The sequence below is a fragment of the Vicugna pacos genome, chromosome 21, assembly GCF_048564905.1.
Source record: "Vicugna pacos chromosome 21, VicPac4, whole genome shotgun sequence".
Lineage (NCBI taxonomy): Eukaryota > Metazoa > Chordata > Mammalia > Artiodactyla > Camelidae > Vicugna > Vicugna pacos.
In genome coordinates this window covers 24,514,283-24,530,238 of record NC_133007.1, presented here as the reverse complement: position 1 = coordinate 24,530,238, position 15,956 = coordinate 24,514,283, and the positions used below count along the sequence as shown (strand labels likewise).

General features: G+C 49.1%; 2 protein-coding genes across 2 annotated transcripts; both read left to right on the top strand.

The window, feature by feature from the left end:
* Positions 1-2,433: 2,433 nt before the first annotated feature.
* Positions 2,434-6,938, top strand: TTC24 (tetratricopeptide repeat domain 24). The gene is made up of 9 exons (XM_072945930.1): positions 2,434-3,130; positions 3,317-3,520; positions 4,097-4,225; positions 4,390-4,502; positions 4,839-4,937; positions 5,718-5,812; positions 5,958-6,055; positions 6,337-6,433; positions 6,857-6,938. Exons 1-9 carry the CDS (start codon positions 2,434-2,436, stop codon positions 6,936-6,938), a joined length of 1,614 nt encoding a protein of 537 aa, XP_072802031.1.
* Positions 6,939-13,206: 6,268 nt separating this feature from the next.
* Positions 13,207-15,695, top strand: NAXE (NAD(P)HX epimerase). Its single transcript, XM_072946359.1, has 6 exons — positions 13,207-13,455; positions 13,570-13,678; positions 13,819-13,929; positions 14,013-14,126; positions 14,894-15,041; positions 15,403-15,695. The coding sequence occupies exons 1-6, from the start codon at positions 13,223-13,225 to the stop codon at positions 15,603-15,605; spliced, it is 918 nt and encodes a 305-aa protein (XP_072802460.1). The 5' UTR covers positions 13,207-13,222; the 3' UTR covers positions 15,606-15,695.
* The last annotated feature ends 261 nt before the right edge of the window (positions 15,696-15,956 follow it).

Genomic DNA, 15,956 nt, shown 5'->3' with positions numbered 1-15,956 from the left:
AGCACAGGGAATCATATCTAGTATCTTGTAATAATCTATAATGGAATATAATTTGTAAAAATACTGAGTCACTGTACTATACATGTGAAACTAACACAATCTTATAAATCGACTATACTTCAGTTAAAGTCTAAGGAGTGGATGAAGTGTTCAAAGAAGATTATGTGAAGTAAGAAAAGAGCAAAGGGCAAAGTTTTGGGGGAACACTAGCATTTAAGAGGTGGACAGAGGGCAAGCAAAAGAGATGGAGGAGTTGTCAGCACAGGAGAAAGACAGCCAGGACACAGTGGGTTGTGGAAGCCAAGCGAGGAGAGAGTTGCAAGGATATGTCAGATACAGCAAGGAAAAATGAGACCAAGATGATTGCTTGATCATTGAGAGATCACTGGAATCTTATTGAGAGCAGTTTCAGTCCCTGACCCCTCCCCAGGTCATTCTGTCCCCTTAAGAGGGGCTGCTGAGTGAACAACAGACTGAGCTGCAAATTTGGCTCTGGCCAGGCTGTGGTAGCATCTTCAGGCAGTTAGGAAAGCCCCCCTCAGGGATGGGCTCCATCTCTGGCACACAGCACCATGCCTTCAACACAGCAGGCATTCAGCAAAAGCTGCCCAGCAAATGCAGGTGAGCCCAGCTACTTCCTTATAATTTTGATTCTGACCATGGCCTCTCTACTTAAAAAGAGGCCTTTCCCCTGGGAAAATGAGGACATTTGCTTTCTGATGCAGGCCACCCTTGGTGAGTTAGGGCAGTAAGTGCCCATTGTCCTGGGGCCTGCTGTCTTCTCATTAAGCAGATCTTGAAGGCTGCAGTGGAGCTGGGAAAAGGAGTCCGGGGGCAGAGAGGCTCTTCTGATCTCCAGGCCTTTCCTGCCCATCAACCTTTCACCCTGTTCTCAAATATGAAACTACTACACAGTGTGTAAGAATGTGTCTCTGTTCATATAGGTATATGTGAAAGAGTTCACCTTCTGGGACAGCCCAAGCCTTGTTAAAGCTTGCAATCACAGTTAGTGGAAGGGACCAGAGTCAGAAAACCTGAGCTCTAACCCCAGCTACATGCCTGCTCTGTGACCTCAGGCAAGTCACACCTGTTCTCTGAGGTCCTTTCCTCTGTGAAATGAGGGAATGGGATAGATGATCTTTGAAGTTGTAACTAGTAATAAGCCCTTGATGGAGCATGACTGCAGGGGTGGGGAGGGGTGGGGCAGGAAAGACAATGGAATCCAGGTATCTGTGCCCAAGCAGCAGCCGAATTCAGCACTAAGATAGGGCAGCTGAGCTGTCAGTCAAAGAATTCCCTAGGAGTGGAGGGCAGTACCTGGTTGTCTGGTAACCCCAGGGGCTCAAGAGCTAAGAGCTAGCCAGAGGGACCATTCCAGAAAGCCAGCTACAGGGAACATCAAAGGAGGTAAGGCATCCTGCAGCTGGGGCACCAAGACCTGGTGCGGGTAGCCAGGAATGCCCCAGGTACAAGGGTCTTAAAGAGACAGGAGTCCTGGGTGTTTTAGGAGCAGGGGTGGGGGGTTCTTTAAAAAGAGAATGTATCACCTCTACCTACTTCCAAAAAAGGAAAAAAAAAAAAGAAGAAAAAAAAAAAGGGAAGAAAATTGGAGGGGCTGGGAATTTGGTTAATTCATTTCCTCCATCTTTTCCACCCCTTTTCCTGTCTCCTGGGAGGAGAGTTCAATGAAAAGGCTTTGCCTTTCTAGGGGGGAGATACTAATGGGAAACACATGCTCATGAGAGAAACGTATTTGGGTTTAAGATTCTCTGGAGACCAGAGCAGGATGTTGGGAAACTGGAACTAGCCAGCAGACAGAAAGCCAAGAAGGTAGGGGAAAAGGTTTCCCTTGAGATAAGGAGCAGGCAGTAAATGGAGAGACAGAAGCCTCGCTCCTAGAAGTTGGCTCCTTGCCAATTCAATGGCCTATTCAGCTTTGTGCCCCCCCCCATGCTTTGTATGGCTCCTAGCACATAGAAGGAGCTCACTGAATATACTGAACTGACCTGAATTATATCTTGAAACGAGACAGCAGGAGAACCTAGATTATGAGTGGATGGGTGTACATGGAGGCACATGGTGGAGGCGATGGTGGAGAGGCCCTGTATGTGCTCCATTCATTCATCCTTTCATTTATTCATTTAGTAAATATTATTGAGAATCTATGTTGCAGACCCTTAAATTGCTCCAAATCTAGTAGGAAGAAAGCTGTTACTCGCACTGAGTCTTAGAGGACTAAAAATTAATTGGGACGTTAGAGTGTGAGTTGATACGTTGTCCAGAGTGATCAGTGAAGCAAAGTGAAGGCAGAGAGAAATCCTTGCAACACCAAGGGTCAGAGGTGGAGGTAGAGCTGATCTGCACTAGATGAACAGCACTTTGGAGAAAGACAAGGGTGACATACTGACCCCTCTGCTTCCCCTTGTCAGCACTATGGCTTCCCTCAACACTGAGGATACCCTCCAAGAGCCCTCACCCTCAAGTTCTGAGAAGAAAAAGAAAAGAAAGTGGCCACAGCAAGAGGCCAGCATCCAAGACCTGACCTTGGCTGGCCACAGGGCCCTCCTGGCTGGCCAGAACCATGAGGCCTTGACTAGCTTCCAGAAAGCCTTCCTCCTGGCTTCTAAAGCACCACAAACCAGGGACAACCCCATTCTCTGGGCCTGTGCCTTCAATCTGGGGGCTGCTTATGTGGAGACTGGGGACCCAGCCAGAGGCCTTGAGCTGCTCCTACAGGCCCAACCTCAAAAGAAGGCCCAGGGCAGGTGTCATGGTGACCAGTGTTTCAATGTGGCTTTGGCCTACCAAGCCCTAGGCAACCTGCCTCAAGCTTTGGCCTGGTACCACAAGGCCCTGGGCCACTACCAGCCACTAGGCGACCAGGGGCAAGCCCATGCAAAAATGGGAGCCTGTTACCAGGCCCTGGGACAGCCTGAGCTAGCAGCCCACTGCCTGCAGGAAGCCAGCCAGGCCTATGCCCAAGCAGAGCAGCCCCGGGCTGCAGCCCTTGCACTGGGGGCTGCAGCGGGCTGTATGCTGAAGAGTGGGCAGCATGGGGTGGGTGAAGTGGTGCAGGTGCTGGAAGAGAGCCGGAGGCTTGCTGAGAGGAGCACTGAGCCGGGACTGCTAGGTGAGGAGGCCTTTGGGCACAAAGGTGTGGGATCTGGGGAGATTCAGACCCGGTGATACTCTGAGGAGCAGCGTGGAAGCATTTCTGAGGGCTGGGGGAACCCTGGGAGAGCAGGGAAGAGGCTGCACTAGTACAGCTTCAGCTGCCTCTGACCTGGCTACCAGTGACCTTGGCCACGCCCTCTAGGGCGACTCTATAATGACCTAGGCCTGGGCTACTCCCAGCTCCAGCTGTTCCCGCTAGCAGCAGAGGCCTTCCTGCAGGCCCTGCCCCTGTGCCGGGGGCCAGGAGAGGAGGCCACGGTGCTAAGAAACCTTGGGATGGCCCACAATGCCCTTGGCAACTATCAGAAAGCCCAGGAGTTTCACCAGAAGGCTGCTGACCTGCATGGTGGGTACCAGGGTCTGGGGAACGGGATTGGGACCAAAGGACTAAAAGGGGGTTCCAGCTGGGGCCCCAAGGCTGAAGAGTAGATGGATATTTAAGACTGATTATGGGGCTGAGAATTTCAGAATCAGAAAGGTGAGGACTAGGGGAACAGGAGATGAGATAACCAGACAGGACAGAGGGATGGGCCCAGAGGCTGAGGCCTGGGAAGGCAGCAATGGGCAGAAGGAAAAGCCCTGGCTGGGAGAGGAAGCTTGAATCAAGAGCAGCCCAGTGTGGAGTGACTGATGTTCAGCTTTTGCTTTCGAGCTTGTTTCCACACGTATGAAAAAACAGAGCTATTAATACCTGCCTTGCCTGCGTTTTTGCCTGCCTCAAACTAGCCAAGGGGGAGGCATTCAGGCCAAAACCTAGGGCAAAGAGGCTGTTTTGAGAGCTCAGGCCTCTGTGGGTGCATCTGGAGGTGTGCTAGGGTTGAGCACCTGGACTCCTGGCAACTCTCCCTTAATTGTTGGGGGTAGGGTCCTGATGCCCCAGCAGCTGAGGTCCTCTCAGGAGGGTGTGTACTCTTGTCACCAGGTGCTGTGGGGCAGCGGTGGGAGCAGGGCCGGAGCTTTGGCAGCCTGGCATTTGCACTGAGCCAGCTGGGGGACCACAAGGCCGCCAGGGACAACTACCTGCATGCTCTGCAGGCTGCACGGGACACTGGTGAGGGTGAGGCGGCTGGCAGGTGGCTTAGGGTGGGGAAAGGCTGAGGGTCCCCTTGGGGCTGGTGGGGAGGCAGATGAAAGGACTTGGGGGTGGGGAGGACCTCTGAAGGGGAGGGTCAGTGTAGGGAGCCAAGGGAGGACCTCTCAGGCTCTCTTCCCCAGGGGATATGAAGGGGCAGTGGCAGGCCTGTGAAGGTCTGGGAGCTGCTGCAGCCAGACTGGGGCAGCATGACCAGGCCTTGAAGTACTATGAGGAAGCACTGGCCTGGTGTCAGGTGAGACCCTCCATCCCAGAATCTAAAACTTCCCTGCTATCCCCTCCAGCTGCTATCCCTTCTCTGGCTGACATGCCTGCCTTTCCCCCACCATTTATTCACTCATCAAACAAGCATCAGGCACAGTGGGTGCTAGGTCCTGGGACTATTGAGACAGTCTATCTCTGTCTACAGTTCCGGGCAGGCAGCAGCAGGACCCTGGCAAAGGCACCCTGATGGGGTAGAAAAGAAGGGAGACAAAATCCCCCCTTCCCTCCCCCTTTCCTGTTTCTTTCTTCCCCAGTCCCCAGAGGATTGCAAAGCCCAGGCCTTCCCCATTACCCACCCTCTTCCCAGAAGGAGCCAGATTCTGTACGAGAGCGGCTGGTGGCCAAGCTGGCAGACGCCATGAGGACCCATTTGGCCCAGGGTGGACTGGTCCCAACTCACACTCTGGTGAGATGACACCTCAGACAAGGAGCTGGAGGGTGGGGAGAGGTTACCCAGAGCAAGGGGTGGTGTGATGAGCAGAGCTGATGTCCTCAGGGATGTTGCACTTGGCTGCTCATCTGTGGTCATCTGCCCCGGGGCCTGCATGTGGGAGATACATCACTTTCTGGAGGCCACCTGGGGGTGAGGATGTGGGCGAGATTGTGTAACGTCTCCTATATTAGGGCCGTGTAAAAGCCTTGGCCAAGTGGTAACTAGCACAGTGGGTGAAGGCCAAGGGGTGCCATCAAAGATACTGAACCATACTTGGGAGGAGTGGAAAATTTCAAGTCCTTGACTGCAGTTCCCAAAAGGGCCACAAGATGGGAGCAGTGCCCCAAGGAAGTTCCTCTCTCCCTCTCTATGGGGCATTCCTCTGGGTCCACACTGTGCCCCTCTTTTTCTGGCTCCCCCTCCCACCCAGGTTCTCTAAACTGGTCCATGTCTTTCCAAAACTGAAATTATACTTCAATATTTATTACGTTTGTTAACTAGGTTTTATGTCCTCTTATTTGAAAGGCTAGGACACCATATTTACAATTTGCAGGCAAAATGAATTTTCTGACTTTGCCCCTGGAGGCCTAGGGAATGATGACGTGGTAGACAAGTTGCTAGCAGAGACTGCAACAAAACAAAGGGCCTCACCCTGTAATTTCACCCTCAGACACGTGACATACCCAGGTTTGCCTCTAGTACTTCTGTCTTTCTGGGGCCACAGACTGACTTCCTTTTCCCCTTCATTCCCAGACCTCAGCTCGAAGCGGGTCCCAGGCTCCAGGTAGGGCCCGCCCAGTAGCAGGTACCCCAGCCAGGGTGGGAAGGGGCACAGAAATGCAGCACAGGTGAGTAGGGCAGGAGCCGAGCTTATAGCATGGATGGGGCCTCTGGAGGGTATGGGGAGGTGTTGCAGCCTGGCAGTGGGAGGGACCTGGGGAGGAGGGGACCTGGCCAGGGAACCACTCTGTCCCCTGTTCCCTGGCCCTACAGATCTTCAGGTGGATGGGAAGAAGAGTCAGAGGGCCATGAGGAGAAAGAGGAAGAGGAGATGGTTAATGTTCCCACATTATGGGCATCAAGACGAGAGTGTGAGTCTAAGTGGGCTGTTTCCAGCTGTGCATCTCCTTCACAAAGAACCCCAGGACCAGCCCCTCTCCCCTTTCTGCTTGTTTCTCAAGGCCCTGGCCAATTTCCCCTAAACCCTTCCCTAAATTGCCTCTTCCTCTCCACATCCGAGTCTCTCCTAACTTGTAGTACAGTGACCAACACATCCCGACACCCACCCTTCCTTGTTCTTCTGAAGATGTCTCTCTTCCACCATGATTCTTGGTACAGAGACTAGTGATGAACGTGTCCCTCTCCATTCCAGGTCCAGGTCCCAGGGCCCATCTCCCACTTGGAGAACAAGGTCCCCTCAGAATGGAGAACCCTGGCATTCTAGTACCCAATGGCCCCCAAGCCAATAGGTAGGTCTCTGGGGGAAGGGAGGAAGCCTAGAAAATGGATGACAGAAGTAGATGTGGCTTTGGATGATTTTAATGTACCATGATCAGTGTTAAAGTTGGTGGGACACATGGTCTGAAGCCTGGGGATACACTGCTTTGAGAGCCTCTGTCTTCACCCTTCAGCAGTGTGAACAACCTTCACCCAGCTCTGGAGGCCCATGGTGTCCCCTGTCTCCTGCACAGCCTGAGTGTCAGCCTCAGAGAAAGGGGGAGTCCTGCTAAATGGGGGAACAACATGAGGCTTAAGCCTCCTCCCTCCTGCCTTGGAGCCCACCAGCAGAGGTAAGGGCCAGAGAGGGTAACAGGAGCTGGAACTAGAGTAAGTTTCCTTCTGTTCTCTCCCCAGTCACTCCCACTGGGAAAGCCCCTCTCTGCCTCCTTCAGGTCCCCCAAACAGCCCAGGGAAACCCCCAGCAGAAACCATCAGAGGAGACACACCAAGTCGGGCTTCTGTATGATCATGTGACCTCACCCAACTGACCACAGCACGGCCTCTACAGTACCTCCCCAACATGCACACTCCAGGGGTTTCTGCGACTGGGCCCTGCCCACACATCCGCGGGGAGAACTGTATGGACAAGAACACATCAGCAAGTGGGCACCCACACAGTCTGGACAAGGGCTTCACAGACTCAGCACTGAGGCATCCTGTGCACTCATTGAGATTTTTCGACTCAATACACAAAAAACAGATGGTGAATCTCCCACCTTTTCTTTCTGGATTCAACCTCATGATTGCTAAAGAATCTCACCGGTTCTTAAAACTGCCATCTTGGGTCAAGAGGTTTCTGAGTCACTGACTTCATTTTCCCCTATGGAAAATAATGGGGATATAAAGTTAAAGAAGACACATCACTGACCGACGGACCCATTCTTCTACGCCCGTGAAACACGGAGATGCTGGACACAGGCCTCTTAGCTGTAGGAACACTGCTTCACCTAGCACATACTAGTTTACTGTTCTAAGTGCCTCATGAGTGCTTTCGTTAATCCTCAGAGCAGATGAATCCCCCTGTACAGATGAGAAGGTAGAAAGGTTAAGTGGTTTGCCTCCCAGGTCACACAACTAGTAAGTGAAGCTGTGATTCAAACATAGGGAGCAAGTGCCTTCCAGCATGCTATGCAGTTCTGCTCCCCCAGTTAAGCCACTGCTTACCAAGAGTTGGTTGTGTTTGATACCAAACGTGATTATTCCGGTTGTATTTGCTACCGTAATCTGTAATTTAAACAAAGTGAAGTGTGAAAACAGTTTCTATGAAAACTAAGTTGAATCCTTAAGGATGACATGATTCAGGTGAGTCACTTTAAAAACTGCTGATGAAAATGTGAACAGGGAGCCTATTACAAATTAGTGGGAAATCATTGGCACAACATTGTAAAATGACTATAACTCAATAAAAAATGTTTTTAAAAAGCCTGCAACAAAAATACCAAATTGGTAGGAAATCAAAAATCTAGATGAATTTTGCACTCAGATGGCTTCAAAATACCATTTTTTTGTTTCATCTTAAGGAAACAAACTGCAGGTGGTATCTGGTGACGTTTGATAGGAGAAAAATGGAGAACTGTAACTCCTCAAAGACACCCCCGCGCCCCCAGCCGAGAACACGGGGAGGGGCACCCCAGGGCGCTCAGACAGTAGTCGCCCTTGGAGGACCCCGGATCCACAAGTGAGTTCAAACAATGCACCAGCTCCCTCACCTCATGAGAATTTTGCTAGCACCGTTCATCAAAGGACCGCGGAGAGCTGAACAAATGTTATGGGCAGGGAAGTGCCACCAGCACGTCCTCAGAACACAGGTCTACAGACACAGGAAAACCAAGTTTAGAAGTTAGGGGGTTAGAACCAAGGTGCCCACTATCCTCTGAGAAGCGAGCCCAGTATCCCACCACCGCCCAGAGGTTCCCACCTACCCGGAGGCACCCAGCGAACATGGCCCAACCACCTTCAGAAAGCCCCCTCCCCACCTTCCGCTGGGATTGTGGCGCGGTGTCCTGGGGTTGGGGTTCGGGGTCGGGCCTCCCTGCCCAGCCAAGACGGTTCACACCTCCAGACGACCGTCCGGCCGCTGGACGCAGGCACTCTCTCCTCTCCATGCAGAGGCCGGGCCTCGGGCCTGGGTCGGTCTCCTCGTGGAGGCTGCTCGAACCATCCTCGCGGGCCCTCACACGGGCCCTGGAACCCAAAGCCCATCTTTCCCCGCTTTCCTGCGAGTCGAAGTTCCACTGAGAGCACGATGTGCGCTTGCCCCGCAAGACCCGGAAGATCTCGCCTGCGCCACCGGCCTCCCGGAACTCTACCTCGGACATCGCGACCGAATCCCTTCCCTTGCAAAGCGCTCCGGAGGGAAGACGATATAAAAGTGACTGCCAGGTGGCGCCCGACGACTGGCGCGAATGTCATCGGGACAGGTCCGGATCCCAGGAACACGACTTGGGCAGCCCAGAGCCACATGAGCGAGTTCCGGAGCTCCAGGGTGGACTTATTTTGCAGTCGCCACTGTAAAACTGAAACCATACAAGTACCCACAGAACAAGAGATGAGTGTTTTAATTCTATCATTTAGAGCAGAGGTCTTTCTCAAGCATAAAAACAAAGCCCCAAAGTCATAAAGGAAATAATTTATAACCTCAACCACATAAAAGTTTAAACAAAATCCGTCTCTGCTTAGAACACAACAAAGTTCAAAGACAAAAAAATGGGCGTGGGGGACATTGGTGCCAATGCACATGGAATGATAAGAATATTCATTTCAGCGTTACTTACCTATAATAAAAAATTGGGGGTGATTAATAGTCATTCACTAAATAAACTTCCAGTGCATCTGTAAAATACAACAGTATGAGAGAGTGTGTGTGTAATTGTGCCTGAAATGAGGTAAATGTTGATGGTGAACTCTTACATGAAATTTTTTTAAAAGGTGCAAAACTTAACTTTGATATATACATATACGAAAGTACATATATTTGTCCTTAAAAAGATACGTGGACAGGCAAAGGAATTAGAATTGCTACTACAATTTCAACAACCAAAAGAAATGTTGCCCCTAATCTAATGCTTATTTATAGAGCTGATAGAGACTGTGTGATGTTAGACACGTTGTTCAATGAAACACAGCAGAGATTCAAACAAATTTGCCCAAGCCCAACTGATTTTTGGCAAAAGTGCAAAAGCAATTCACTAGAGGAAAGACGGTTTCTCTATGAAATGGGAGTAGGGCAAACTGACATCCACAGCAAAACATGAAAATAAGAAAACAAACAAACAACATTTAGCCTAAACACCTAAACCTCATACCTCATATAAACATGAATTTGAAATGGATCACATACTTCAATGTAAAATGTAGCATTAGAACATATTCTAGGGGGAAAAATTCTCAGAGAAAAATTGGTGATCTAGGGTCAGGCACAGAGATTTTAAAACTTGACACCAGAAGTGTGATCCATAAGAAGAAATGGAGACACTGAAAGTCATCAAAATAAAAAACCTAGGCTGTCAGAATGGCCATCATTAAAAAGTCCACAAAAGATAAATGCTAGAGAGGGTGTGGAGAAAAGGGAACCCTCCTAACACTGCTGGTGGGAATGTAGTCTGGTGCAGCCATTATGGAAAACAGTATGGAGATTTCTCAAAAGACTAAGAATAGACTTACCATATGATCCAGCAACCCCACTCCTGGGCATGTATCTGGAGAAAACTCCAGTTCAAAAAGATACATACACCCCAATGCTCACAGCAGCACTATTTACAATAGCCAAGATATGGAAGGAACCTAAATGTCCACTGACAGATGACTGGATAAAGAAGTTATGGTGCATACATATACAGTGGAATACTACTCAGTGGTTAAAAAAAAGAACAAAAGAACAAAAGAATGCCATTTGCAGCAACATGAATGGACCTGGAGATTGTCATTCTAAGTGATGTAAACCAGAAAGAGAAAGAAAAATATCATATGATTTCACTCATATATGGAATCTTAAAAAAAAAAAAAGAAAAAGTTAAGAAAAAAGAGGACACTAATGAACTCATCTATAAAACAGAAAGAGACTTGCAGATACAGTATGGTTATGGTTATCAGCAAAAGGATGGGAAAGGATAAATTTGGGTGTTTGAGATTTGCAAATGTTAACCACTATGTATAAAAACAGATTTAAAAATCAAATTTCTACTGTATAGCACAGGGAACTATATTCAATATCTTATAATAACTTTTAACAAAAAGAATGTGAAAGAAATACATGTGTACATAAAACAAACAAACAAAAAAAGACGGGACCCTGGTCACACTTTGACAGATAGCAAATGAATGTATTTTTTGTTTTAAGTTGAAATAAAATAGTTCACTCCTGATCATGTCAGATAAGAGAACTTCTACTGTACTGTGAATTACTTCACAATGACATTTTGAGGATTCATTAAAATATTTGTAGAGGACCTACTGTGCTCCAGGCACAGAACTAGGTGCAGATGACGCAGCTGTTAATCTTCCTTATCTAAGTGGAGCTTCTTATCTTGTTGGGCCTTCAAGATGTCTTGATTAGGGTGCAGGTTCACCAACTGTAACAAAAGCCAATTTAACAGTGCCTTTAAACAGAGATTAAAGAAAGGGGAATGGATTTTGAGGGACAAGTAGCAGTGTCTGCCACACAAGAGTATTGCTACTGGGTCAGGCCAACCCAGTATCAATCGTCACTGGCTTTCCCATTTAATAGCTATATTATCTTAAGAAAACTACTTGACTTCCTCTCTGCTACTCAATTTCTCATCTATAACATGAGGATAAAAATGCATCATAGGAGCGACAGGACTAAAATAGATAATACATGTAAAGCATCTGGAACTCAGTAGGTGCTTAATCCACAAGCCCTTCTTAAACTGGTTTTCAAGGCATTTCCCAAATAAAACTCCAAAAGTCTGAAAGGCAGTAAAGTGGACTAGGTCTTGGGCACTGCCTTCCCAAGGACAGCCCTTATAAATTCCGGGTGTGTGTGGTGGGATATGTCTTGTGTTGTTATTTTATACTTACATCTCATCAGAATGAAGCCAGCAGTTGACAACCTTTTAATTACACAGTTCTGCATTTGGAGAGGCATTTCAGCATAGGATAAGGCTTAAGACTGCAGACTCTAGGTCAAGGTGCTCTGATCCCAGCTCCACTGACAGCTATCACTGTATCATTAGACATGTCATTCAACATCTTTCAGCCTCAGTTTTCTCATCTGTAAAGTGGGGATAATAAGTTTTTTGTGAGAATAAAATGATATGATTCATATCAGCATCTGGCACATATAAATAGTCCAAATGTGATCTAAGTTGAAGGAACATGCTTCACATTGTGTTTTAGAAATGAATCTTCAGAAGCACCAAATTTATTTTCTCAAATAAGTCTGAGGAGAGAGAGTCTTAACAAATACACAAAAGTGAAACTACTTATATGCCAGTTAAGTTATAAAATAAAGCTAATAAGGTCTTGGATAAGATTATCCAATTGTAATGTCAACTCTACATTTCAGTTTAGGTGAGTAAACTCAATTTCCAACCATAAACACGGTCTAACAAAAACAATTTTCCACCACAATCACAGTCTGATAAATTCAATTTCCCACAAGAAACATGTAAAACAAAGCTGAAGGCCAAGGGTACATCCCATAGGTGACAATAAACCTCTTATTAAAAAGGAGATTATCAGAGGAGTAGTAAAAAGCAGGAGGGGTTCTTGCCTTTCTTAGTGAACCAGCTAGGAATACAATTCATGATACAGAAAAAGAATAAAGTAGCATAAAAACAAGACCTTCATTCTACCTGAATGGTTATCTTTATCTTAGTGCCTTAATGGTAACTGGCTTGTTATTTCCCAAACTTCTCCCTTAACCATGTAGGAATGTGCTTGCATTCTTAACAACTCATGGCTGGGGGGAGGGTATAGCTCAAGTGGTAGAAAGCATGCTTAGCATGTATGAGGTCCTGGGTTTAATTCCCAGTACCCCCTCTAATAAATAAATCTAATTACCTCCCTCCATCAAAAACAAAACAAAACAAAACAACCTGATAGTAAAAACTCATGGCTAAAAAGTTGTCATCTTATCCATGCTTTTCTTGAAATATTATCTAGACCTGGAGTCTACGATTTCAACTATATTTTTAACCACAGCGTTATCTTGATAAAGAGGTATAATCTTTATATATGAGTAGGGAAGCACAGCGTGCTATCCTTGTAAACAGACAGAGGAAGCTCCTGTAGTGGGGAGGGGGGTTACTCAATTATACAAAATGTTTAGCAGTTTAAGTAATAACATTAACTTACTTTGTAGAGCCCTATGTACCAGGAGCTGTCGACGGCTTTCCATGGATTACCATCCCATGAAATATGTACTCGTATCCTCATTTTATAGACAGGAGACTGAAACCAGGAGTGTCCAAGTTCACTCAGCTAAGAAAGTGGTACGGCAGGAAACTGGGCTAACTGCTGTGCTATACAGCTTCACGAAAGCGCTACAAAAACATGTATTGTTATCAAAGGGCGGTTGGGAGCAAAGCATTTCGGGACATCTTGAAATGCGAGGGAATACGTAAACGTTCCCGCGAAGGGCGGGATCCACACTGTAAGGGAAGTCGCCGGACCGAGAAGGGGCCGGGGTAGGAGAGCGCGGAAGCCGCGGAGCAGCGCGCGCCGCGGACCGGGAGCCGCTTCCTGCAGGGGGTGCGCGCGGCCTGACCTCTCGGGGGCGGGGCGAGGTGCCGCGCATGCGCCGGGCAGGCAGGGGCGGGTCGGGGGGCGCGCGCCCAGCGAGCTGGATGTCCGGACTGCGGGCGCTGCTGGGGCTCGGGCTGCTGGTTGCGGGCTCGCGTCTGCCGCGCGCCAGAGTCCAGGCCGGCGCCTGTCGCGCGGGACCCACCTGGTGGGGGCCGCAGCGGCTGATCTCGGGTGACCGCAGGGACCCAGACGTCATGGCGAGTTCAGCGGTGAAGTACCTGAGGTAGGCGAGGTTCCGTGCGGGCACGCGGGGCGCGGGCCTTGGTGAAAGGCCCTCCCTTCCGGGGGCGGGGCCGAGCACCTGAGGGGCGGGGACTCAGGCTGTGCGTTTCCTCAGCCAGGAGGAGGCCCAGGCGGTGGACCAGGAGCTGTTTAATGAGTACCAGTTCAGCGTGGACCAACTTATGGAGCTGGCTGGGCTGAGCTGTGCCACAGCCATTGCCAAGGTCAGTGGCGCAACTCTCGACCTTTAGGTCGAGTCGGTGTGCAAGCTCCCTGGGCACAATGAAGTGGGAGGACGGCTGGGCCAAGCTTGGGCTGTCACTTGACCAAAGCCCCTCTGAATCCCCTTTGACTCTGCCTTCAGGCATATCCACCCACGTCCTTGTCCAGGAGCCCGCCTACTGTCCTCGTCATCTGTGGCCCCGGGAATAACGGAGGAGATGGACTGGTCTGTGCTCGACACCTCAAACTCTTTGTAAGTATGTAGGGGAGGGCTGTGGGGGAGAGCATAAGGTTTCTAGGATCTCGGCTTCAGTTACCCCTCTCCTTTCTTCGCAGGGCTACCAGCCAACCATCTATTACCCTAAAAGACCTAATAAGCCACTCTTCACTGCACTGGTGACCCAGTGCCAAAAAATGGACATCCCTTTCCTTGGTGAAATGCCTCCAGAGGTAGGTGGCTCCAGCTCAGTGCCCTCCTCCTCAGTAACTGCTGCCTGTGCTCTGCTCTTTACTCACTCTTCCAGCCTGAGCTCATCTACTTACCTTCCTCTCTCGAGGATTAACTCAGAGGGCAGGGGTAGTGCCTGACACAGAAGGTGCCAATAGTATGCTATTTGAATTGAAGTGGTGTAAGAACCTTCTCCATACGGTGTGCTCCATGCATTCCCAACACCACCTTCTCTAAAGCTTCATTTCCCCTTTCTCTCCCCTGGTCACTCCTTTCACTCTGTAGCCAGTCCCTCTTCCTCTAGCCTGCAGTAAACACATTATCTGTCCCTATTAGGAGCTGAAGTGACTGCCTAATCCTAAACCCTGTCTTCAATTTATGGATTTAGGAGTGGGAAACTTGAGAACTTTAAAAAATTTCTTAGCACATTTTACAGATGAAGAGACTGAGATGCAGAGAAGGGCTTTGTCCAGAGTCACAAAACCAGATCATGGCAGAGCCAAGAGCAGAACCAAGAGCAGTCTCAGGCTGTCTTACACTGTAGCCTCCTCAATGGTTGCAGGCACTCAGAATAGAAAATGTGACTGGACTCAGCTTGGCCTCAGTGACCAACTTGCACTTAACTCTAGGCAGCAGCATGCCATCTGAATGAGATAAATTTTGTGTCTATGGGAATGGTCTGTGGGTACAGAGGACAGCCATCTCCTGTTAAGGGTTCTTTGTGCACCTGCTGGCTCTGACATCCTTTCCTTTTCCTGCTCTACCACAGCCCATGCTGATTGATGAACTATATGAGCTGGTGGTGGATGCCATCTTTGGCTTCAGCTTCAAAGGTGATGTTCGCGAGCCATTCCACAGCATCCTGAGTGTCCTGCATGGACTCACTGTGCCCATTGCCAGCATCGACATTCCCTCAGGTGCTGGGTCCAAGGAGGCTGGGGGGATTGGGGCCCTGCCCTGTCTGGAGGTAGGTACTGAGGAGTCCTGGTTCTTGGCCCAAGGTTCAGACTGAGTCTAAAATAAGTTGAGTCTAGAGGTGCAGAGCACATCTTTATGGATCCCACAAGAGGGCTGGGGAGCAAAGAATTCAGGAGTGCCCTTTACATGTTAACTGCACGAGCCCAGAGCCCAGGAGTACACAGAGCTCCAAGGATGCAAATTCCTCAGGTGGGGACCCAGGGGTCTTCCCACACCTTTAGGACTAGGGTAGAGCACGGTGTGGAAGGGGACTGGACATTTGGTCTCTTCTGCTCTTCCTGAATACTACCTTCTTTTCAGGATGGGATGTGGAGAAGGGAAACTCTGGAGGCATCCAGCCAGACTTGCTCATCTCCTTGACAGCACCCAAAAAGTCTGCAACCCAGTTTACCGGTCGCTACCACTACCTGGGGGGTCGTTTTGTGCCACCTGCTCTAGAAAAGAAGTACCAGCTGAATCTGCCACCCTACCCTGACACTGAGTGTGTCTACCGTCTGCAGTGAGGGAAGGTGGGTGCGCATTCTTCCCAATAATGACTTAGTGCTTCTCTCCCAGAGAGCTCTTCTGGCAATAAAGGTTAAGAGATGACAGGAGTCAGAGAGCAACATTGGACATATATATGGTGCCACCTCTCTGGCGGAACGGACTGTGCAAGGGGGGTTGCTGTGACATTTGGGGGCAATGACAATTGACTTTCAGAAGCTGAAGAAGGCTCCCAAGTGAGGTGTGCTGTCTTTTACACACAATTCTTATTTGGGACATGGACACTGACAGGGAGTTGGGTGAGGTTCTCCTTCCACTTAGCAGCACAGCAAGACTACAGGAAATGAACAGAAGGAATTTCTTCAGAGGGC